Source organism: Bombus affinis, chromosome 4 (genome assembly GCF_024516045.1).
Source record: "Bombus affinis isolate iyBomAffi1 chromosome 4, iyBomAffi1.2, whole genome shotgun sequence".
NCBI lineage: Eukaryota > Metazoa > Arthropoda > Insecta > Hymenoptera > Apidae > Bombus > Bombus affinis.
Window position 1 is genome coordinate 3,904,506 of NC_066347.1, and position 24,242 is coordinate 3,928,747.

Sequence of the window (24,242 nt, forward strand, 5' to 3'; positions counted from 1 at the left end):
CCTGTGGTATCTTTCTGTTTGCAATTTCCAAAAATTTGAATCAGTTGCAAAGAGAGCATTCCCTTACTTAGTATGTTAGTTATTTTTCTCGAGTATACTAAGAATATCCTGTCTTTGAGATAAAAATAAGCAACAACAAGGGGACGTTTGTTTCCCTCGCTAGGAAAACTGAAAAATCTCTTGTCCTTTGGTGGTTGCTCGGTGAGTGAAACACGCTTGATTCTCGATCTTCCATGCGACTCATTATGAAATATCAGGGAGCTTCCGTCGGTATGCAGATGCCCCTATTTATACTACAGGGGAGTTATATTTATTTACAATCAATAAAGAGAGACTTTCGTATATCGCCACTTTCGTGTCATGAAATTTTCTATATGTATTTCGGAGCTTGGCCGACAAATTTTCTTAGCATCGTTTCGTAAATATTTATCAATCATTACTACATTATTATTAATTTCACGTTATATTTTGTATAATATAACTACATGTCATACAAATTATTAAGTCGTCCGAAAAGTTTCTTTCGTTTTATAAGGAAATAATCGATACACAACATTTTTCATTTTATATTATTTTGTTTTATCAAGATAAAGATCACAACGTTCGACAGATTAGGTTTCATATTTGTATAAAGATGCGTCGTTGTAAATGACGTGTCTGTAAAAGAAAGACACTTTTCGGACAACCTAATATAAAATATCGTCATATTTTATAATTGAAAGTCGGCATTAGCTTTGAAGATTATTAACGATTATTAATAATTATTAATCTTTATAATTGTTCGGCTCTAAAAAAGTATGTGTTTTAAACGTCATTGTTGCAATACACGCAGTACGAGAGAAAGTGAGTTTCGGCTGGCGTTAAAGTTAGACGATCGTAGTGATAATACAGCCTAATTAAGTTTTACGAAAATCCGCCTCCACGCAGTACAATTACATTCTTTGCTGGATTTCATGACGATTCAAGTAATCTTCTGTCCCTGTCTCTAAGTGTGTTTCACCTGTACGAAGGAACTTGCCTGCAGCTGATTCTGGGAAGTTAAATTATTCGTATTCACCGTTTCTCTCAACGCGAACGTTGGGTTAACGCATTCTTAACAAGGCTTCCGTTTTCGAGTAAGTTTCTCTGCGCAGACTGAATGTTCAGCTGGAGGATCCGTGGAATTCATTGTCTCAAGATAGAATAAAACGATCCCATTCGCCTGACGGTGCAGTATTGGGATAATTCTTAACTCTTTTCAATCATAAACGATGGCTTTGTATTATTTCGCTTTAGATTTCACAATTTCATATATTTCAATTGTATTATATTTTTCGATAAGAGAGACGTTCATGGAAAGAAAGAAGTATCGATTCAATATACGTATATTTCGTACATAGATTTCCGAATTTCGAATTATTATAACGGAGCAATCATGCTAAATTAATACAAACATACGTATATCGTATATAGTTACGTTTCACAACATGTATTTATTCGCTGATATTTATTCGCTGAGTTTTCATACTCGTGGAAATTACATATGCATATGCTTCTTCCGTTTCAATATAAGAATTAATTATTTTCATCCATACACGCTTATCATTTTCACTTAATTTTATTTTGTGATTCGGCAATGTTTGGGATAGCTAGTTCAAGCGCGGCATTGTTTACGTTACCTTGTATCGCTTTAGGAGAATAGCCATTAATCAGAAACTTAGTTAACCGTGATGAAAAATTTAATCGATACGTTTAAGTAGAAATTTAAATAGAAAATGACACATTTTCATTAGAACAGTGTAACAACAAATGTTGGATATGGTGTTAGTTAATAATATCGATTAAATAGGACTTGTGGCCCTGATATTAACATTGCTCGGTTGTAATAATGCGGTTACAATGATGTTAGTTGAATGAACACGTAGGATAACGCGAGTTTCGATGCTCAGAACGTGGTCAAGTATAACGCACGACATTGTTCGAGGATATAATCTACATCAGAACGGAATTATTATATTATCGATTACGGGTATGAACGCCATTGACCTTTCTATTACGTCCCTGTAATCCGTTCCGCCGTAGTGTACAAACTCGTTGATGTGGACATGAGAATACGCGGATGGTTGCGTTAATATTTACAGGCATCTTGTCAACATTTCTTTCGTGATTCCATATATTTCTCGGCGTTACACGATTTTCCAGCTAAAACGTCGGATTATAAAAAAATTAAGTCCAATGATACGCGTTTCGGATTTTAACTAGATATTTAGTTTGATTAATTTTGGCAAAATTTTAAGTTCACTCGTAACAAAGGTTTCCATATGTCCGTTATTAGTTGTTACATTTTTATTATCATTGTTGATAGAAGATTATCTGGAGTTGAAAAACGTTTTTGACAAAAGACACATATAATTATAATTATTTATTGCAGCCTCATGGCTTGGAAATTAAACTTGGCTGTACGTAGTTTACAAACATGAAACAAAACTAAAGCTAAACTTACTTGATGACTACAGTAGCCTAAGAATATATCGATACTTCGATTGTCCTTTCTCTCTATCTCTAAATACTTTATTTCTATATAAACATTTTCCCCATTACGCATCATTCGTCCCTTCTTTATCCACTTTTTACTTGTACTTTATTTTCCAATAATTTTACTTTTCTCCGCCCTTCCTCCACTTCTACTTCTCCCCGTCTCTGGTTTTCCTAAAACAGACATATAGAAAATCCTCTTGCAGTACAATCGAGAAGGGAAAAATGAAACTGAGCGAGAAAGAAGGGACAATGTTAAAAAAAATAAATTGTCACTGTTGCATAATGCGACAATAGTTCGTGTTGCGCAGAATCGTAGATCGTGGAAATAGAAAATTTAGATTAGCTACGTGAAATTACGACCAGTGTTCTGAAGTATCGGTGAATCATCGAACGAAACTCTCGTTCTTATTCTTCTTTGTTTTCTCTTCTTTCTTTGGAAACAACGAATCGGTTTCGGTCGAAGTTGAAGTTGTTCTCGATGAATATCTCGCGGCTCGCTATAGCTGCTCTAACTTCCGATTCTTCGTTCGCTAATGTCCCGGGGAAATTGCATGTAGTCGTTAGAATTTATCTGTACGGCCTATAGAAGTGGTCGCTGCTCGAAGAGAGAAGGAAGTGCTGGCGATGAGCGTGCAGATAATTCGAAGCAATTTATCGGGCTAGCGTGTATCGGTATCTGGTCTCCACGTGCACTGTTCGCGCATTTTTAGCTCGATCCGTGCACCAATTTTCTTTGTCCGCCGGCGAACTGCAGGCTCGATCGTACGCGTTTTAATTGGACGTCCAATTTCGTTAGCTTTCGCAGATTTTAAGATTCGTTCGTGGTGAAGATTGCTAGTTGCAGTATAGTTAGTATATCGAACTCTTATAGTATATGCTATTGTCATGTTATCTTTTTTATTATCATTGTGACTTCGTTTAGGTAACTTCACGACTAGTTCTCTTCCAGAAAGGAAATATAGAAGCAGAGATTTGACAAAATGTGAATGATCGACGCTCGATAACTATTGAACAGCTAACGAATATTAATCGACTCTTAAAAATTTAAATAAGCAATGTCGATATTTCTTATCAGTTTATTCTTATTTCTTACATTACCACGTAATTTTTAGCGATACATGTATATAGGAAGTTAACGAGACGAGTAACTTTAGTTTTCGGTTGTTGAGCGAACAGCTCGCACTTTGCATTTTACACCTCGAAGGCACCTCGAATGTCAGCACAACGATAAACAATAATCTGATAGTAGTTGTCTAGTGGGAAGTTTTGAAAGGCCAAATATCACATCGATTTGTGGCTAATAGGCGATTAATCATTCAACAGCTGTACCCATTCTTGGGTCCTCGTTGAATATGTTATAGGTTCGCTTTAATTAATAAGAATGGAAGTTTCATATCTTTAAGTAGACTTCCAAAACTTTGATTTGGGTGGAAAACTTTACTCCTGTAATGTATTGGATGAAAAGTCGACACATTGGGAATCTCATCGGTAGTTTTAGACAATCCTTCACAAACATTCCTTATTTATCACGTAATTAATTAATTAATTAATTTATTTATTTATTGTAATCACGTTCTCGTTTCGACAAAAATAAAAAGGCTTTCGATGCGTGAAAAAAATGTGGCATTAAGGCGAATCATTTAAACAATGAGCAAATCTAAATTTCAATTTGTAATGTGCAAAGAAAAATTATATTGACTCTACTTATATTTTAGTTCTACGAATCTACCAATTACTACGGAAATCGCAGAAATGCCAATTGTTGTATAAAATAGAATCTTTTAAGTTTTTCGAATGAATTTTAATCAACTACCTTCGTCAAAAATGTTTAAATAGTTAGAAATTCAATATCGTAGTCGTTTCGTGGGAGCTCGGTTATCATTTTACAAGGGAATAAAGTTAACGATAACAGTGTATCGGGGTGTTACCTATAAGAAAAAAGACTAACTCCAATAAATGAAAGGCTTGTGCTTTTACATCGGTTTTTAAATGGATGTAGCCTTTGCCACCTAAATTAAAGCGTTTCTTTTGTTCAATTCAAAACCCCGAGCTTCGTGTAACTTTACACAAATAGAAAACTACAGACGATCTTTTAGAACGCGTTACAATCCATAATAGCATTCATTGGTTCATAAAGCCCATAAGGACGATAGAAATCAATATTTTTTGTGATAATATATCTAATCATTTTTTGAGAGTGCAGTGATTCGTGTTGCAAAAATTTTTTTAAAATTCAGGACTATTTTTTAGTAACATCGTTTGGATTTAATTAAAATTTTCAATTTTACCGAGTTTAGTTTGTTTTTAAGATAAGATACTCGAGGCAAAAGAGAAATAACAGAATAATACAGAAATAGATGAAATTTTGTCGATTTTATTCGTTTTTACTGTTTCGCAGTAAAGCTTCAAGTCCACGAAGACTCAGTAATCGAAGTCCACTAATTAATTCTGTTTAAAGTAGAATTCACTGGAGTGTATAGAATCTGCCCTGCAGCATAAATTATCGGGTCATCTCGTTAGTGGTGTATCTTTACTCATCCCGATCGTGATAAAACACAGTCTTACACCCTCCAAAATATATAGGTGGCCGACTGTTGCCAGTATTTTTCTATAATTATTTGTATTTCTGAATACACATCTGGTTTGGTAATATATTTCATTTTTATATTCAATGTTAAACTCGTATCATAATTTCAGTCTTTTGTTAAATTTTAAGGCAAGAAATTTCTAACTTTAGTTCATAGACTTTCGCGTAACGAGCCATCAACAAAGACTTTTGATACCCGTTAGAATCTCGTTACAAAACTTTCGCTCCTCTAATACTTTACCGATCGATCTTCGATGTCAGATTTCGTTATTAAAATACAAGCATCAGAAGAAGCTTTGTTAGTAGAATTACTTTCTATTATAAGGTATCAAATAATATTCCATCTTTCATGTGATTTTATTGTGACGTAGGTACTACCTGTATCGCGAATATTGAATTTACATAATATAATTAACATTTGAACAAAACATAAATGAGTTTCAATAACTTTCAATACTTCTTCGACGTACTGTAATATGCGTTAAATTCAAACCAGTAACAGCTTGTCACCATCTACTTTTCCATCATGGAACTTTAATGCAAGAGTTTTTAATCTAATTTCACCATCTCCTTGCGCAACAATTTGATCGCGAAAACTCGTGTCTTTTAATATAGCCTCAGTCTGAATCCGATAAGAAACTTTACTTTTATTTACTTATATTAAAATAAGTTGAAGCCATTTAAAATAAGCTTGATAATAGAACTGCTTCATAATGTAAAATACTAAGTAATACCTGATTTCATTTTGAAACTCGTAGCAAACATTTTCTCACCTTAGCCTTTCCCTCTGCCCTTTTATACACATCGTAGTAATATTATAAATCAGAAATTTTACAAGTCACGTATTACAAGTTATCGTATCGCAAGTATCCACGAAGTATCGAGTTATGGCAAACTGATCTGAATCCTCTGCTTATAAGAAAAATTTCCTATCTCACTTGCACGATTCTCCATGGACCTAGCTATCGATAGAATTTTCGTTTATTAATAACAGCGCGTCGTAAAATTTCGTATCTTCCGATATTCATTCGACCGATTTTCCACAACAGATAAGCGGTCTAGATCTGTTGTACTATAGAAGGCAGCCGATATACAGCGACATGTCGAGCAATCTCGTTACTTCAATTGATGCTGAGAAATATAACCGTCACGTACGTGGTCGATAATCGAATCTCTCAGCCGTTTTTGTTACTCTTGTTACACCGGCGGCGAAATAGAAAAATCTTGATCGACTACGACACTGCAAAATCGTGATTCGATCGTGTAAAAGTCTAAACTCATTAGCGGGACAAACGAAGAAAGAGTACGGAGGGAAAAGAAATATAAGAAACAGGTAAATATTTCTCAAAGAAAATATCAGAATCAATTGATAGAACTAGCTTCGCGCTAGCTGGAATTGCGAATCCTTAACGATTTTCATTGGATCAAATATTTGAATAATTCCTACTCGGCGAACGATTCATCTGTTTATCAATGGAATGAGCGCGAGATAGATTCCTCGTACAATTTCCTTGCTTTGTTAATACTACAGCCGGCGTGTCTCATAGAAGGAATTTTCGTGATAATTTTACGATACGATCATGAAGACTCTTCGAACGGAATGGAGAACTTGATGTATCCAAGGTTCATTAAAATCGTTGTCCTTATACATGGTAGCAAATAGAAGGTGGTCGAGCTTGTTGAAAACTTTTGCACGCTATTGAATCGTATTCGTATCCTTTGTGTTCCCATTTATTCTTAGAATCTCTACTTACTACACGTCATAGTTATGCTTCGTTCGAAAAGTCTCGCATTCGCACGGTATTGAAATGGTCAGTGTCGGGACTTCGTACGTTGCCTGTCGATCAAAATAGTATAGGAAGAAAGTTCTACCGCGAAGAGAGAAAGGAAAGAGATTATTATAAAAGTTTGTAGTTTAAGATTGTCACTTATACCTCGTATATATTTGTTATGAATTATAGTTGGTTATAAAACGTAAAATATTATTACTATGTTAATCGTTAATTATCATGTATTCTAGTGAAATTATATTAAATTAAAATTATTGCAACGTTATTACGTTATTTAATTATCACAGTTGATTTAAATAAGTTAGAATGTATTATATTTTTTATTGAAACATATTTTAAAACATATTTTATCAATCGCCCTTATGCATTTATATAAAATATCCAGGTGCGCGTCATTTTCAGCTATTTGGTGATACGATTGTTACCGTGAATTGTGCCCGTATAATTTGATTATAGTCGGGTCAATTAATCGAATAATTAATTCAGCGGTGAAATTCATCATTTGTTTGTAGAACACATGTCGTAATCAAGTCTATGAATCCAATCCAAATGTCAGTTATTTGTCACATTGAATCAAGTTAATTACTGGTTGATAAACAGTATGCCTATTAAATAATATAATAGTAATATCAAAGTTCAAAGGTTAAACGATATACTATAACAAAACCATGTTGAATATACTCGTATTCTTTATACCGTAATTTAAAATCTCGTAATGGTTCCGAGAGAACTTTATCATAATGTTATTTATCACTTTTATAACAACTACGATGCACGTGGATCAAGACGATATTCAAATTAAACGAATATACGACGAAGAGAACAAAATTACAGTTTTATTATTATTACTATTTATTAGGAACTTATTCATCCGTTTCACTTAAAGTTAACTTAAAAAATTAGAGCTTGTGGAATTCATAACAAATCAATACCATTTATTTATACCAAATTCAAATAATTATTATCTGTTTCAATTAAATTTCAGTTGAAAAATTAGAGCTTGTAGAATTCATAACAAATCTATACCATTTATTTATATCAAATTCAAATAATTATTATCCATTTCAATTAAAGTTCAGTTGAAAAATTAGAGCTTGTAGAATTCATAACAAATCTATACCATTTATTTATACCAAATTCAAATAATAGGAATAGAAAGCAACGGAATTTACAATTATAATTAATCTTCAAAAAATATCGCCATTTCATATTAAATAGTAAGTATGTTCTCGGCATGATAAATGTCGCAAACTCCATAGACACACCATGATTGTCACTTCTTTTGTGATAACATTCCAACGGCGAGACGAAACGGCGTTTTATTTCCATCTTACGACTATTAGTTGAAAACTAAAGTCACACGTGTTATATTTTCGATAACGAAAATCTTTGTTCCTTAAAAGAATAAAGATTTAAACGTAGCAGCGTGGCGAATAAGGGCTATAAATATTATCGCTTCGTGAAATGTTGGCCTCCAGTATCGTCGATACGATATTATCATATGATTTAGGTAGTTTCTTCTAATGAGAAGTGGTTTTCTCCTATATTCTAGCTATTACAAGTTCTTTTTATTACAGAACGTCGTAGATGGTAAACGACGGGTAGCAGTGTATGAAATGAGAGAATAGTTAAGTATTTTATAGCTTTTTACAATGGGAAACTATTGTTAAGCACAACCGTTGCGTGTTAAAGAAAAAAGTAATTTTTCTCGAAGGTTATGAAAATCTTTTCTTAAATACATAGAACCTTATATTTTCATCTTATGTTCTTCTGAATAATTGACATATTCTTGAAGGTTATACATACTACATCGATCGCCTCTCAGTATTACGCTTGGCGTAATAGAATAAACATCATTTTCTGACTGGAAATTCACAATTGAAATATATTCTTTAATTAATAACTTCTGATAATTTATTAATTTTGAATCTCACGGAGGAGTATGTTTCTTCTGAATCTATCCAGCAACGAGAAACACTTAAATCGAATGTTAAATTCTATCTATAGGATCTAGAAATAAATTTCTTGTACTTTTTGAGTCACTGAGAATATACCTAGCATGACTGAAATTTATATTTCGAACATCTAAATCCGCTACATGCAAATAATTTTAATTTCACCGATCTCTATTCTTCTATCGATCTTTATTTCTACCAATCGTTTATCTTTTGGTTCCACCTATAAATTGCTTATTAATATTCTCAACAATGAAGCATCAGACGAGAGTCACAATCAAAGCCACAACGAAACACTTATTAGAACCAAACTGATCAGTCTCGATCCTATTGAGAGGCAAACGTTCTTTTGTACTTCGAAGCATCCATTCATCGTGTCGATCGATCAGCCCGAAATCCCTAGGCTCGGTTGCCTAGAAATTCGCTCTTCCCTCGCGTTACAAAATTCAGGCCGCATAAGCCGCACCGAGTTGCCAATGTGGCGAGATAAAGATGTCGCATGATCGACGATAGAATTTGTCATCAATGGAATGTCATTCTGGCTATTAACGTATCACGCGAAACAATCAGAATTGACAAATTTTTTCAGAAATCAATCGAAACGTTTTACCAGCGATCGTTTGCTTGAATCGATTACACGATGAATGTTCTAGAAATACGTAATGGTATAGAAAAGGATCGAGGATGGAAAAGCGTGACGCGTTTGTAGTTGTTTGAGGAATTGTTGTCCGTTGTCCCGTAAAATTGACTAGGAGTTTTGCTAAAAGCCAATTGCAACGAACGAGCGGTCAGTGGTCGAGTAATCAGTGAGCTATGAGAAGAATCAAACATAAAACTGGTTACCGGGATTTGATGGAAACGAAAATTACTGCTTCAATCCTGACGTTTATTTATTGACATTTTTAGTACATTGATAGGATGTGTTAGGATCGCAAATCAAAGTAGTCAGATCGTCAAATCGAAATAGATTTGAGAATTTTAAAGTGCGGTTAGATCAAACGAGCGAATGGTCGTTCTTCTTCTAGTTGAAGGCAATATTAAAATGTAAATTAAAATAAGATGTTCTTTCGTCGTTTAGCGATTGCTCGCTCAATCGAAAATCGAACATCCGAATGCTTCAAGAATGCTGGAAAAATAGTTGATACGAAAAATTTAAAAATTATTTATCAGATGTACGTAGATATAAATTGGAATACAATATCGCATAGAAAGTTTCTGTTTTAAAAACGAGGTTCCCCATAGTATACTATTCGCTATGAAGTCAGACTTTAGGATAATAAGGAGACAGCAAGTGTCGAAGATTTCTGAATTTTCGATCGTTGACATATTTTTTCAGATTTTTTTACGCAGCGTAGCGATAATTGTAATCGGTTGAAGCACTCTTAACGTTACGATATCTTTCACTTGAGTTGAATGACTCATTAAAAATTCAGAGATTCGTTAAAATTATCTACGTATTATTGATTAACGTACTGTGATATTTCGTTGAAAGAAGAAAGAGAAGAAGGTCTTGACGTCTTCGTTGCGTATCCACAAAAGAAACCAGCGTTACCATATTCTATATTTTCGAATTTAAATATAATTAATCCCTGCTGCGAGTGTATCTTACAAACTCGATCTTAATTTATTAATTCCTGTCCCTATCGTACCAAAATGTGTCATAATCATTTCCCAATATCACATCGTTACGTAAATTACCTTACATAAATCACCTTAGAACTAGAAATGTTTCCAAAAGTAAGCAGCCTATAATCAATTTCGATCGTATTTACCGCCTCGAGCATCAAACGCGATACTTAAATTGGATCTGCGCTTGACGAATGAGCAGAGGCGAACATTAACGAGCAACAGCAAACTGCGCCAGCAGCAGCGCAAGCGAACATTAATAAACACGATCCCGTCGCTTGACGGTACAGTAGTACACATCGTCAACAATAATCTACAATGTGAATAATCTAGATGTTATTGTTAGATAACTATGAACGAAAATAATATAACATTTTACAAAAATTCGATTTATCAAATTTTATTTAGTTGTCAAAATGACAAACACATGTATAAAATTCGCGTGGCAGTGGAACACGCGTTAATGGTCCTTACTTTCTATTTAAGTATCTTAGGTGAACGATACCAATTGAAGACTAATACCGTCTTGTTTGTTCGTGTTCCTTCACGTTTGTTTGCGTTTGTTCGCGTTTATTCGTCAGCTGCAAATCCTTAGCGTTAAATCGAATCCTGAAAGCGACGCTCGGCGTGTATCTATCGAGTTCAGCACAAGTCGGCAATATCCTGGAAATGTCCAGGTGAGACCAACGAGAGTCTTCCACGAAGCAAGGACCAATGCTCTAGGCTCACAGAAAAGCGGTCGAGCGAGGCGGCCGCGTACACCGTCCTGCAGGGAAGCGAGGACGAGCTCACCAGCGAGCACTGCCTCGAATCGGAGGACATGGCATTGAAAACGCCGGGCAGCGAGACTGAGGACACCGAGGACAACGGCACGCAGATGGACGAGGCCAGCTCTTCGCCTAGTCGTCGTTTCACATTCCTCAGACGTTTCCGGTCGCCGAGATTCGGCGAGGCACACCACAAGAGGGTGCCCACGCCGATGAAAAGGAAATATCGCCGGAAAAAGAGCAAAGATGACATTATCAATAGTGATATGAACGCCACGGAGGTTGAGCCACCTAGCTTGAACCAAGCTGGGGTGCCCGATCCGTATTACCCGATCTATCTGCCCATCGACCAGGCCTTCAAAGCCAAGTACGTGTTCCATCATAAAAAGGGCAAGACTTTCCAGGAAAGACTGTACGTGTTCCTGGAACATCCTGGCGGGTGGATCTGCTTCATCTACCATTTCACTGTGTGAGTACTTTTGATGCAGTTTTTACGAGAGAGATTCTATATCGGTTAGATGTTGCGATGGTTAACATCGATGATCGTAACAACAAGCGGAACATCGTATTAGGTTGTTATATTATGGATGTCGTTTCTCAACGAGATCTTGTTTCTGTCCTTTCCGTTTAAATTATATTTTTCTGTTGCATCAGCTCGTTGAGGTCATTAACAACCACGTTAATTTACATAAAGATAAAGGTAAACATACATGTTAGATCAGATTAAATGATAAATATTAATATGTTGTTGGAATTATAATACTTGAGCATGAATTTGCAATTCAAGTAGAATGCTCTCTAATTTCATTAAATAGTCTTATTTTAGAACTTGCTCTAAAGTAAGTTACATCTATTTATATCGTTTTTCTCGATGTTTCATGGCGCAACAATCTAATATGCGGGTAAATATGAGATTGAAATGTTCGTTATTCGATCTTTGATTGAAAAGGAGATTCTTCGACTGAGATTGAATTTTATTGAGATTGAAATTTACGTACGTTTAGGGTGGCTCGTAAAATTTGTTACACCTTCGTACATCTTATCTTTAAGTTGTTTAAATAAGAATATATTTATCGTTGAAAATCCAATCAACATCTTTTATTTAATCGAATTTCTATTAAAATTATCACGGAATATCGTACGTGATTTCTCTCCGGGCAGAATGAATAGCGATAAATCGATATATGTTAATATCTATCTGATTAGAGTAGTTACATTTCGTCAGGATTAATATTCAAAACTGACATTTTGCCCGATGTACCATACGTGAAATTGATTCGTCGTATGCTAATGTTCCAGGATCAGTATTAGAGAGATTTCCCTTTCTGAACGTACTGCTCGAGGAATTAGTGACGTATCGACAGGTTCGTTACTTTGGTATTCAGTACTGAGATCTCTCTTCATGTTGCGCCAACCATTGGCAATCGTGATTGTTTATTTCTTTGACAATATTTAAAGAGTCACTTTGATAACTTAACGAAATTAATACGTGATACGAGTTGGCCAATAAATAAAGAGAGAGTTAGAGAAATTGTTAAAGAAATTTCACTATACTGTTAATGATTCGAAGCTTATACTTTTATTAGATATCAGAAAACAGACGAGGAAAGATAATTATCTAACGTTAGCTTCTTCTCGAAGAATACTATAAACGAAGGAACATGTACTAAATGATTGTACAATTTATAAAAGAACGTTAATTATTATTTTATTAAGTGATAATTTACTTCTGTAAATAAATATGTCGTCTCTTCTGACTTGGAGGAATACGATGATCGTAACAATATGTTGGAATTTAATTGATCGATATTTAAATATTAAGTCATAGGAATGACATATATATATTTTCGTATTTTCTGCATGCTTTAATCAATAGCCCCATTCATTTCCTCTCAAGGATCATCCACCATTTTCTATACCTTTGCAATCCTGCATTCTGTTCCCGAAGACAAATATTTCTCCGTTCTATACGGGAAGCAACGTCAGCTATTCGAAATAGAAACGGTTCGATTCAACAAGTGAATCGAAATTCTTTTGTATCGTCTTTGCGTTGCCTCTGTTATATTATATAGACATCGAAGCTTGTTTGACGGTGATCCTTCGGTCTCCGTGCGCGTTTCTCATTGTACGTCGATTCTGTCGGCTCGTTTCACTTGACAAAACACGCTCGAAGTGTTTCTCGATCACTCGTGGGAATTCCCGATGGGAAAAGATGCTGCGTAAAACATGCACGTTCGTTTTTCCATTTTATGCGACGCGTGAATATGACTTCTTTTTTATTGTGAACAATATCTCGTGTTTAAAGCCAAATACTACCATACGCTAGTTTCACAACGATAATATTACGACATCGTGGAATTTCAGGACGTAGAAAATGTACGTGATATGAAAAAGTATGTAAAATATGAAAAATAAAATAGTCGTCGTAATGTTATGAAAATATGAATTTACATAAACATCCGCAGTTTATTAATCACGTTCTTGATTGTTCGTAAGGAAAAGATATAATAATGAATTATTATGACGTAAGAAAGACAGAAATTACTTTAACAAAATTGATTCATATAGGCAATACGTTGTATAGCTATGTAACTTGATAAACGTGACAATATAACTTTTAAGTCACGTGGGCTTACAAAGTGCTACAAAGGCTTAACATAATGAGAGTTTTAAGTTATTAGCTACTTTTATTTATCGTCTATCATTACTTGTTAGCCGAGCAGCAGCAGTAGCAGTAAACTAGGTTTTAAAGTTTAGAGCTACTACTCGAACAAAGTTCCATCTTTCTTTACGATCTGCAATCGAGAAATAGAGGATTGGTATAATATTACGAGAGAAAAAGGAGAACATAAAAAGACAAACATTCGTAATTGTCAAAACATTGATATTCCAAGTAAATACGTATTGGTTTTGTAGGAGAGTAATATCGATTGTTCGTATTATTTATGCCAAGATAAGTTTCCAACAGTTTATACATCTGCGTTTACGATCAATTTTTTCCATCTTCATAAAATTAATCGTAAGAAATATATTAAACGTAAGAAGCGTAAACGGGTTTCTCGACTGTCAAAAGCACTTGCAATATTTTTTCTACCAATCCCTTGACGCACACAGGGTTTTTATGATCTGCTATGATTTATTAATGGAAACTCATTTACAATAAAAAGAAGCAATAACGAAAATATATCAAGTATTATCAATTACTTTTACGACGTAGAAAATGATTATTATCGTATTATAATATCAATTAATCATCTAAAATATAATCCTATTTGAGATTAGTAAGTATCGTGGAAAAGGTTTCCTCTGGTAGAAACTTCGTTCCCATCGCGTAACGATAAGAGCGGACGTAAAAGGAAAGGAAAATACACACGCATTAACGCGAACAGTCCCATTCCTCAACGCGCAAATCGTGAAATCGTAAAAACGTTATCACCGTCGCTCGATACCCTATGAAGTATTCTTACCCTGGATGATGCCGCGTTTCGCGAGGCGAGCGTTGCAAATAAACGCCATCGTAAAAGCTGACTAAAAGGAATGGCCAAACTGCCGATGGTTGAAAGTACTCCGCTACCTTGGAGTTTCTCTATCGTTCCTGACCGCCGTTTTATTTCCGTTTGCTTCACTGGCCTCGTATACAGTAAAAATCCATCTTTGATCCGCCCACGTTCTCAATCACCTGCATAAGTATCAAAATACTTTTGGTCCTCATGCATTATTCAGCGTTTTGCCGTTTTTCATTCTCCCTCTTTGTTTTCCCCTGCGGACCTCCTTTTTTCCAAAGTTGCCGCCAAGTACCGCAGTCCTTTAAATAATTCATTACGAAAACAAAGTATACGTCATGATGGTACGTGTGGCATCGAAGTCTATTGATCGCACGAACGCAACCACGTTCACGCTTCCTTCTCTTTTTTTTTATTTTCTCTCTTCCTCGTTTTTTATCGCGTACCACGAGACCGGCATCGAACGGTTGTTCTTATCGTTTCTCGTTAATTTCCTGTTGCAGCGAAACGATTCTCCTCGATGCTTTTTAATGAGCTTGCGTTCGTATCACTTTCCCTCGTTGTTCCATTCTTTTGTTTCTATCCACCTGCGCTTCCTTTTTCTTTTGATCGATCCTCGCTTCGTTTCCTTTCTCCCTCACTCTCTTTATTTTTCTCGGTTTGCGTGTGCGAAAGATTTGACCGGATCTGTGTTGATTTCGCGATAATACACTGCACTATCGCACTTTTCACGATGCGAAACGGCACGATCGGAAATTATCACGGAAGCGTGTTTCATTTTGCTCTCTACGCATCCACTGTCACTGTTCGAACGCGCCATTCATTTCCGCAAGCGTGAATCCATTTTTCGTTCGGCGCGAACATCGCTCTAACCGCATAATTTATCTGGTTTCCCCGTGTATTCTTGTTTAGATACCTTTTATCATAATTGCAAGCTTCGCGAAACATCAATACCGATTTCGGTTACAAGTTCGCTAGGCGGATGTTCCAAGTGGTTCAATCGAACCGATTTTCTCCTAAGGTTCAGCGGAACATCACATACCGAACTCTTGGACGACGCGTTAGAAATTAACAATTGGTAAATTTTTTTCTATTATTTAATTTGTATTTTACAATTTGTCCAGCTGGACATTTGGTAAATTATTCTAACTTAATTGCTAAATAACATGTGGATGACTACCCCTAGCGGGATACCATGAATACCATAATTGGTAAATTTCACGCATCCATGACTTACCTGAGCGAGCGCGTGATTCATTTTATTTTATCATTAGCTCATGTGCATTCGTCTTCTTGGAATTGTGGATGTTTTCAGAAGTCAATAGAAAGATTCGTTTCAAATAGTTTCATTTGGCTACACGTGTAAACTGATTTCACTCATGAAACTATTCTGTAAAAGTCGGAGATTAGTATTAAGGAAAGGAAGTAACAGAAAGTTGCAGAAACCAAAATTGCAGGTAGAAAAGAAATAAATTCCTAGTTCTTCCATCTTCTGAAATACTACTATTGTACATTACCATTCCAATAATTAAATTGTCATGAAAATTAAGCACCACGAGAATAAATACTTATTATTTGATTTCGATAATATTTGAAAAAAAAAACGTGGAAATTTGGGATTTCAGGTCGTACAATACGAAATTTCATGAAACCATAGGCCTAGTCTATTTCTTATCCGTGATTATGGTCTCCTTGTCCAGAAGAAAAATTATGGTTCAATGATATTAATCGAAGTGCAACTAGCTGTGCGGATATTTATCATTTTGTCGTGAAAAATATCGCAGGACTATTTGTCTTATATCCGTTGAACTGTTTGCGGAACGTTTCAGCACGAGTTATAAATCGTTTCACACTTCGCAATGATCGTCGATCGAGCTCAGGCGGTCCTTCTTTCTGTTCAAGACGTCAATTAATCGAGCTAATGGTTGTGATGATCATTTGTCGCAATCGATAAAGAAGATTTAATTTCTATTTGCTTCGTACAATTTTACATAATAGAAATCTGAAATAACAGCTTAATCATACACTGCTATAGTTAATTGTATCCTGTAGAATATGCAAAATGGAAATAAATATTGTACTCGCGGTGATAGTCATCATGTTGCGTGTTGCCTATAAGAAATTTTCCAGTTCAGAGTATTTAACATTCAAGAGATTTGAATTCCATATAGACCGCTAGCTAAACATGATAGTAGATATAATAGTTGATACAGTGATATTAAAAAATGGCTTATTGCTCTAGATTGAAAATTATTTGCTTTAATTTATTTGATAATAGTCAGTACGAAGAAGAATTAACGGCGTGATTTTAATTATTTTAGCTAAATGAATAGCAAAATTATATCAGTGATAAATTATTTTCTACTGTGCAATATTTCATTGAGTTGAACAATTTGTTGGTCATCAGACGCATAAGTAATACGTTGCATAATTTCTGTACATTTTCAGTATTAAGCATTGAGAGTCCTAGGTTCATAAATTATATAACGAATTTTCAGGATGTTAAGTTATTTGAATTGTTTCATGGTTTCACGTTGAAACAACTAAGAGAGAAATTTATTTTAAGGAGTAAAGGGGCAGTGGAAGTTTAAAAATTAATACGTGAAAATATGTAATAGCATTCGGTTAGCACAGAACCTTCTCTTTCCTGATTAACAGAGTAGAGTCAATCTAAGAGAAATCTGTTAAGTTAATACGTTTGAATCATCTAACAATGAAATTAATAATTATTTATAGCTTCCACATGTATTCTATGAATAAATTTTACGATTTATATCTCTTGTTTTAAAATGAATTATCTTTTATTCTTATTATTATGAGTTATTCTATCTCTAGAATTGTCACGACCTTCAACGTGATCATTGTTCCAAGTTTCTTATTTGCGAATTATATAATTCATTCATTTTGAAATAATTAGAACGCTCGTAGTACGACACTTGATGGTACCACTGTCCACGAATCTCAGTAAACATCGTAAATTATATTTTCATAACAATATACACTAGCTATCATAAATTCCATTACCAGCAGTGCAAATATTTTTAATCATAATCTGTTTTCCAACGTTAACAGAAACTTTATTTGCAATATCTATTTGTCTTATCCGAACGAATACTTGTCACTGGTTGCACCATTGTTACACACGCACGTTTTCCTACAATCGATGCGAAATTGGAGACGAATATTCATCGTTCCTTCGTCGAACAAAGGAAATTGACTTGCATTGTGTGGCTCGCGTATAATCGAGTGTCTTCAGGGGATGCATGAAACGATGGTTTTAATAGTTTCTTAGTAAAACGATTTTAATTCTGCCGTAGACATCGCGTCGTTTTCCTTAACAAATTTTTTGATATTAAAAGAAAAGAAATTTCCAACGTAATTACAAGAAATGTACATTAACAGTATATTATAGTTCTTTATATTTTTATCAAAATTCGGATTGCAGCAGCAAAAGAAAATTATAATTCTAGTCTCTGTTTGGTACATTTGCTGCATATTTTTATACATTTACTTCTGCAATATTTCAAGGCAGCAAACTTTTTTGTCCGTTTCATGAAACTGGCTCGTTGCAGTAGCGAAATTTTTAAAAAGGCCGATGTAACATGGATAATATTCGTAATACTCGTAAAGTTGTACCTTAAATTTCAGCATCATACGCGTATGTTGTAAGCTTTACTGTGTCTCCGACAAGTTTTCGAATTTCAAATTGAATATGAGTTGAATTCGAGTTGAAACGAATTCTTAATATTCCAAGACTTTCGAAAAGTGTAAGAATAAAATTGATATGTGTGAAATTATCGGATATGTATCTATTTAAACAAATCAGATAATACAGTGTGTGTAGGTTATTTCCTACGAAGATATGCAAAAGAATTAAGAATCGACAGATTTCTATTCAAACAATTTTACAGCATTAATATTTGCATTAATATTTTCGCTATGAATTGTTAATAATTCGATATTCAGAAAACATAAAGCCAACATTTCTGACCTGTTTGGACCTATGAGATCCAACTATGGGGAATTGTGAGTAATTCCAACATAGAGATTCTCCAACGATTCCAATCAAAATCTCTAAGATCCTTAATAGATGCACCTTGGTATGTTACCAATGAAACAATACATCGCGACCTTAAGATACTCACAGTTAAAGAAGAAATATCTAAATTCACTAACAGATATAATATAAGAGTTAACAATCACCAAAACCCATTAGTTACCCAATTACTTGACACGACGGATCAGATCCGCAGACTAAAAAGACATTACCCTTTAAATTTAAGCATTAGATTCAACTAGAATCAAACATACTATAAACTTTTATAATCCAAGTTACACTACCACGCCAAAATAATTTACTTATAATTCTCAATGAGAATTGACTGTAAAAAGTCTACCAAATAAAAAAAAAAAAAACATTTCTGAAATCTCATATTACGATAAAAGGTGTAATCAAATTATTTATCTATGCGGTATACGCAGTATCTTTTTACGAGATGCCAACAATTCATTGTATGATCACTTTTAAAAAAATTACTCGCGTTTCTTCATTAAGTTCAAAGATACGGAATAAAAAATTCATTCGAACGTTTATAAAGTTTCAAAACTTCAGCAAGATCACGCATATACTTCGTGTATATTAGCATTTTTCAAGGTACAAAATATCAAGAAATTTTCTGTTTGACCAATTTTAAGAAGATACTTAATATATTCATTAGACCAAAAATCGTGATTCCTTGCGACCTTTTTCGTCGCAGTACCACTAACGATAATCTCTCATGGTCGGAGAAGAAACATCACCGTTTAATAGGAATGACCCTAACGTTTCGGCCTACTTTGTCGCCGCATAAATAGCAGCATTACTTATTAGGTGCAATGCATAGGCTAGCTATTTGCGTGCCGCTTGTTATTTTTAGCCCGGAAATCATGCTTGACGATACATGCGCGCGATCTTTCTGTGTTGAGCGTGGCACGAATTTTCTCGTATTTCAATCTTTTGCACGAGCATCGTTAAATTTTTTAACGGTCGGTCGCCTGCGCTCGTAAAATAGAAAAATATATTCGCTCGGCAAACGAATCGATCCGCGTCCAAGATCTCGAGTTCCGCTCGAAAATTTTTCGGGAAGTCGAAACAAATTAAGTGTCATATTCGCCTAAACTTTGATCTTGTCAGAGACTTACGATTGCAATGGAAAGAATAGACGAAGAAGATAATTTGATAGGTGATATGCGAAAGAAAGGTAGTGTGATATTGTTAATTAGTATTTTTTTTTTTTTAATATAATACATGCGTGGAATACACAGAATAGTTATGGAATCGGGAAAATGTCTCTTCGAACGTTGAGAATTATTAGCTCGAAGAAATGACGTGACAAATCTTTTAGATTTTAATTTAGAACAAATAAACGATGTACTGTGTATATCGAGAAGATTATAATTTTTTCGATTAATCGCGATTGTGATTGGTATTGGAAGCTTTTCGAGAGTTTTCGTATATTTCTGTTTAAGAGAATGTAATATGTTTATGATCCACCAAGGAGATTATCATCGATATCGAAATACGGAGATAATATGATTGAAATTACAATTTGATACATGTATTTATAAATTTCATGGATATATTCTGTTTGCGTGCGGATATACAATTCAGATGTTGGTCGCTCGTATTTATTGTACTTGATATGAATTCAATGATTGTTTGATATCGTACATTGTTGATGTTTGTTTGAAGTCTTCTACGCGCCGTTCGTTTACAGTATAATATTTTTACACTTCTTGTTATTAATTGTATTAAATTGTATTGGGAGCATGTTAAGCGTATAATTACTTTTTATTTGTACGAATAAATTTTAAATCTCTATTTATAATTCTGTTATAAATGTTTGTCGAAATATAAATTTCTTTTTATTTAATTAGGAAGATTAGGAAGTGTACCGTATGAAACATTTTCTTATAAAACGCTTGATTTACTGGAAAATTGACTCGTAACCTATGCGAAATAAGTATGCATTCGTGTCAACTTCTAGCATAATAAATCTTGTACGTCTGGATAGGTATTATTATTGATCTTTCTACACCACTCTGTCGCATTCATGAGCAAACTATACTTTACGATGTACTGCATTAATGAAATCGAGGACTTGAATATTAATAACTAACCAGAAGTCTTTCCACGAAATAGATTCAAATTACGTTAAGAACAACAATTATTTAAATATCAACATCATACGTCGATGTATGTAGAAATATTTGAATAGAGTCAATGTCTATTTTACTTACTATATTATTTTACACTTGTCTTTTTACCTAATTTCTAATACCTAAACTATGGTTGTTTTTGTTTTGCGAAGTTAATCATAACGATACCCAGCTAAGTGATAATAGCGGCTATACAAGTGATTTTAATCGCAAAATTTCGTCCTACCAGTCAATCCCCAGGATAAACGTCGATAACACTAGAATACCATTGTGATTCGGATTGCGGTTAACTACGAGAGAAACAATCAATGAATGGATCGCGCTTGTATATGAGTAACACTCGAACGCAGTTTAACCGATATTCCGAAATTAATTCGACGAATATGATTCGACCAGTCCGTTGTAACTGGTTACGATTTACACGATGCTTTCTCACTATGCTTAACCACGCGTCCAATTTTTCCCATTGATTCTTCTAACTATACACGGAATGTTGCAATTAGTAGGAAATATTGATTCGTCTAGAATCAATAATTCAGTTTACAAAGGGAAATTACAGATTTTAATCAAATCCTTTTAGAGGGATTGCTTTGCAACGACAATTTCTATAAAAAGTTACGTCTATTCAAACAAATTATAACATTTGTAAAAAGATATTGTTTGAAAGGATGGTGTTAAATATTATACCTTTTGGATTATTTTTGTTACAATTGAAAAAAAAAACGATCGTAAATACCAATGGTAGCCCATAATATTTGCCACTGTATTCTATTTACAGCTAATCTCGGTACGAATGTCGTTAAAGTTGCTGAGATTCGTTTATGTTCTTAGCGTGACACGTGCATAGTTCCGAATTTTCGAAACTTGAGATAAAAACTGGAGAAGTGAACGTCAAAAGAGGGTAAACAATCGTAAATCCTCTTTGGTGATACAGAAACAAGAGGAACGTCGTTCGTGACACGTTGCTCGCAGACCACTTGATAGAGCTGGTCGACCAACAAGGGATAAATTCTCGAGCACTCCTCGACTATCCTCCACGATGAAGAGCCTATCGACGTCGACCACGTCGTGAACACACTAACTGTATGGGCTGTTCCGCGATATACGATGAAAGAAAACATTTCAACCATGTAAAATAAAATATTATTTTACCGATTTTTACATTTTAAAGCTAAAACTCGACTTTATGATAATTAAATGTAAAGAAACGAAATAGAGCATAAAACTAAAAGTACACAAACTCTTTATACCTTCCTTATACTTTATATACATTACAACGATACTTAATATTTTTAATATATTTTATATTTTCAAAGGTATATTTTAATATATCTATTTTTATCGAGCTGGTCGCTCGACCGGTTTTTGAATAAAAGTTATCTTTTTCCCGATTGAATGCAAACAATAGTGAATTTACCACGGACAATAATAAACAGAATAACTTTTGGATATCAATTTAGAAAAGATTTATATATTTTTTTTATTTTAAATATAAACAAGAACACGAACTTAATTAAAGCTTCATCATCAAAGACCGTGAGAGATTAAAAGTTTTACTTCGTTCGTAATACAAAATCAATTTTCACGTTATTATCCGAAAGCACGAAATTCTTTATTTCCAACTACCACTTCCTGTGATTCAAACTAGCGAGATCTGTTTCATTTAAACGTTGTTATTAATTCATCGTGCGTACAAACGAAACGAGAAAACAGTGACGATAATCAACGGCTGGGGATACATACGGCCAGAGATGCGAATTGAAATGCGGCCGACATCTCCACGGCCAGATAGCGTTTCCCATTCGACGTTCACGATGGAATGAACGCCGAGATGATTTCGCGAGTATTACAGTAGGAAATCCGAAGGCTTTGGTAAACGTTGCGGTGGATTCATCCGTTTGTGCAAGTAATTTATTAGCAAGCGATAGCTCGTTAAGTAACGGCGAACGGCGCGTTAACGAAGTCGGCTCGCTTTGGAACACGCTTTAAGATGGCGTGTCGGCCGACTATAATTTCGATCTTACACACCCCTTAGGCTACCTTCGCTTTGCGGGTCACCTTCATCGACCTACTATGATAATTGTCCACGTTCGGCTCCCTTTTTTTTCATTTCTACGGTGTTGTACGGCGCCGTGTTCTTTTTTTTTTCTATTGTATCTTAATAGCGTATCGTTGAAAGTTGCAGGGTTTATTATTTGGTAGAAAATTGTGGAGAATTTAAAGGATTTTTTACGAAGTTGTTGCACTGAAATAGTAGATTACGTTACTTTTTCGTGAATTAATAATTTACAATTTCTCATTGTACATTCATCACTTTTATTAATCCTTTCAATACTTTTTACATCGATCGAAACAAACCGGCTTTAACGAGTTTTTCTGTAGTTGGCATACCTTGTGTGTATGGCATAGAAACTATTCGTTAATAGAATATAACAAAAACTTTGTAAGAATACGTTGATGACTGAACTGACAAAGTAGCAATGTTCTTCTGTAATTTCACATTAAACTTTAGATAAAAAAGAGATAAAATTTATGGAGTAACTGAATAAGACGTTGTTGCGTAGAATCGACGATTAAACTTATTATGTTGTTCTGAAATATCAAATTTTCGTAAAAAAGAAAGATGTATTACGAACAGTTTGATAGAACGTTGTCGCATAGGGTTGTTATGGAAAATTCTTCCAAATTCCATAAGCTTGGAAAATTTATCAACGTCGTAAAGTTTGCAAACTTCGAATTCGTTCTCCGCTCACGACATTCCCATCTAACCGTCGTCGCATTCTCCTCACCGGAGAATCTTAAACCAACGTCGACAGTAAGTCGCTACGATAAGGTCGACGGTGATACGCGAGATTAGCCTTAAATCGAATCAAAGTAGTCCAGCCAAGTTGTGAAATTTCGAGGTATCTGCATTTCCAACTGTTAAATATCGTCCTACATATCGTGCTCGTGCATATTCTATCGCGTTTGCTTCGTTTGTTATTCCGCATCGTTTCGTAGATTGTCTTCGCGTGCTGATACGAACCACCGACATAAATTAAATTGCTTTAGAGTTCACTCGAGCCTGTGTATAATCACGGAAAAATTCGTTGAGTCGCTTTGGAAATTTTCATCGTTTGCGTGACACAGCGAATACAAAGTGAATTTCTTGGAAATATCGCGAGATCGATCTGCTACCTGTGTTACATCAAATGCTTACTTGTACATAGAAGTTCAATTTTAAGAAACTTCTGTAACTGACTTTTGTAACCAACTGAAATTCGATGAAATCTGAGAAAAAGAAAATTACGATGAATGAT

The 24,242-nt window shown here is 34.6% G+C and overlaps 2 protein-coding genes across 13 annotated transcripts in view; one reads left to right on the forward strand and one right to left on the reverse strand.

Moving 5' to 3' along the window:
* The window catches only part of LOC126915589 (phospholipase DDHD1-like), a 410,369-nt gene that overhangs the window by 120,526 nt on the left and 265,601 nt on the right, over positions 1–24,242 (reverse strand). The gene's annotated exons all lie outside the window — the stretch shown is intronic.
* The window catches only part of LOC126915585 (potassium voltage-gated channel subfamily KQT member 1), a 143,532-nt gene that overhangs the window by 77,553 nt on the left and 41,737 nt on the right, over positions 1–24,242 (forward strand). For 8 of the 12 annotated variants that reach the window (XM_050720379.1, XM_050720374.1, XM_050720380.1 and 5 more), the window contains one exon: positions 11,153–11,711. The exons of 3 other annotated variants lie outside the window; for them this stretch is intronic. In XM_050720379.1, the coding sequence (XP_050576336.1) occupies positions 11,153–11,711 (559 nt within the window). The remainder of the gene's footprint in view (positions 1–11,152; positions 11,712–24,242) is intronic. One more of the 12 variants, XM_050720382.1, reaches the window with a different exon arrangement.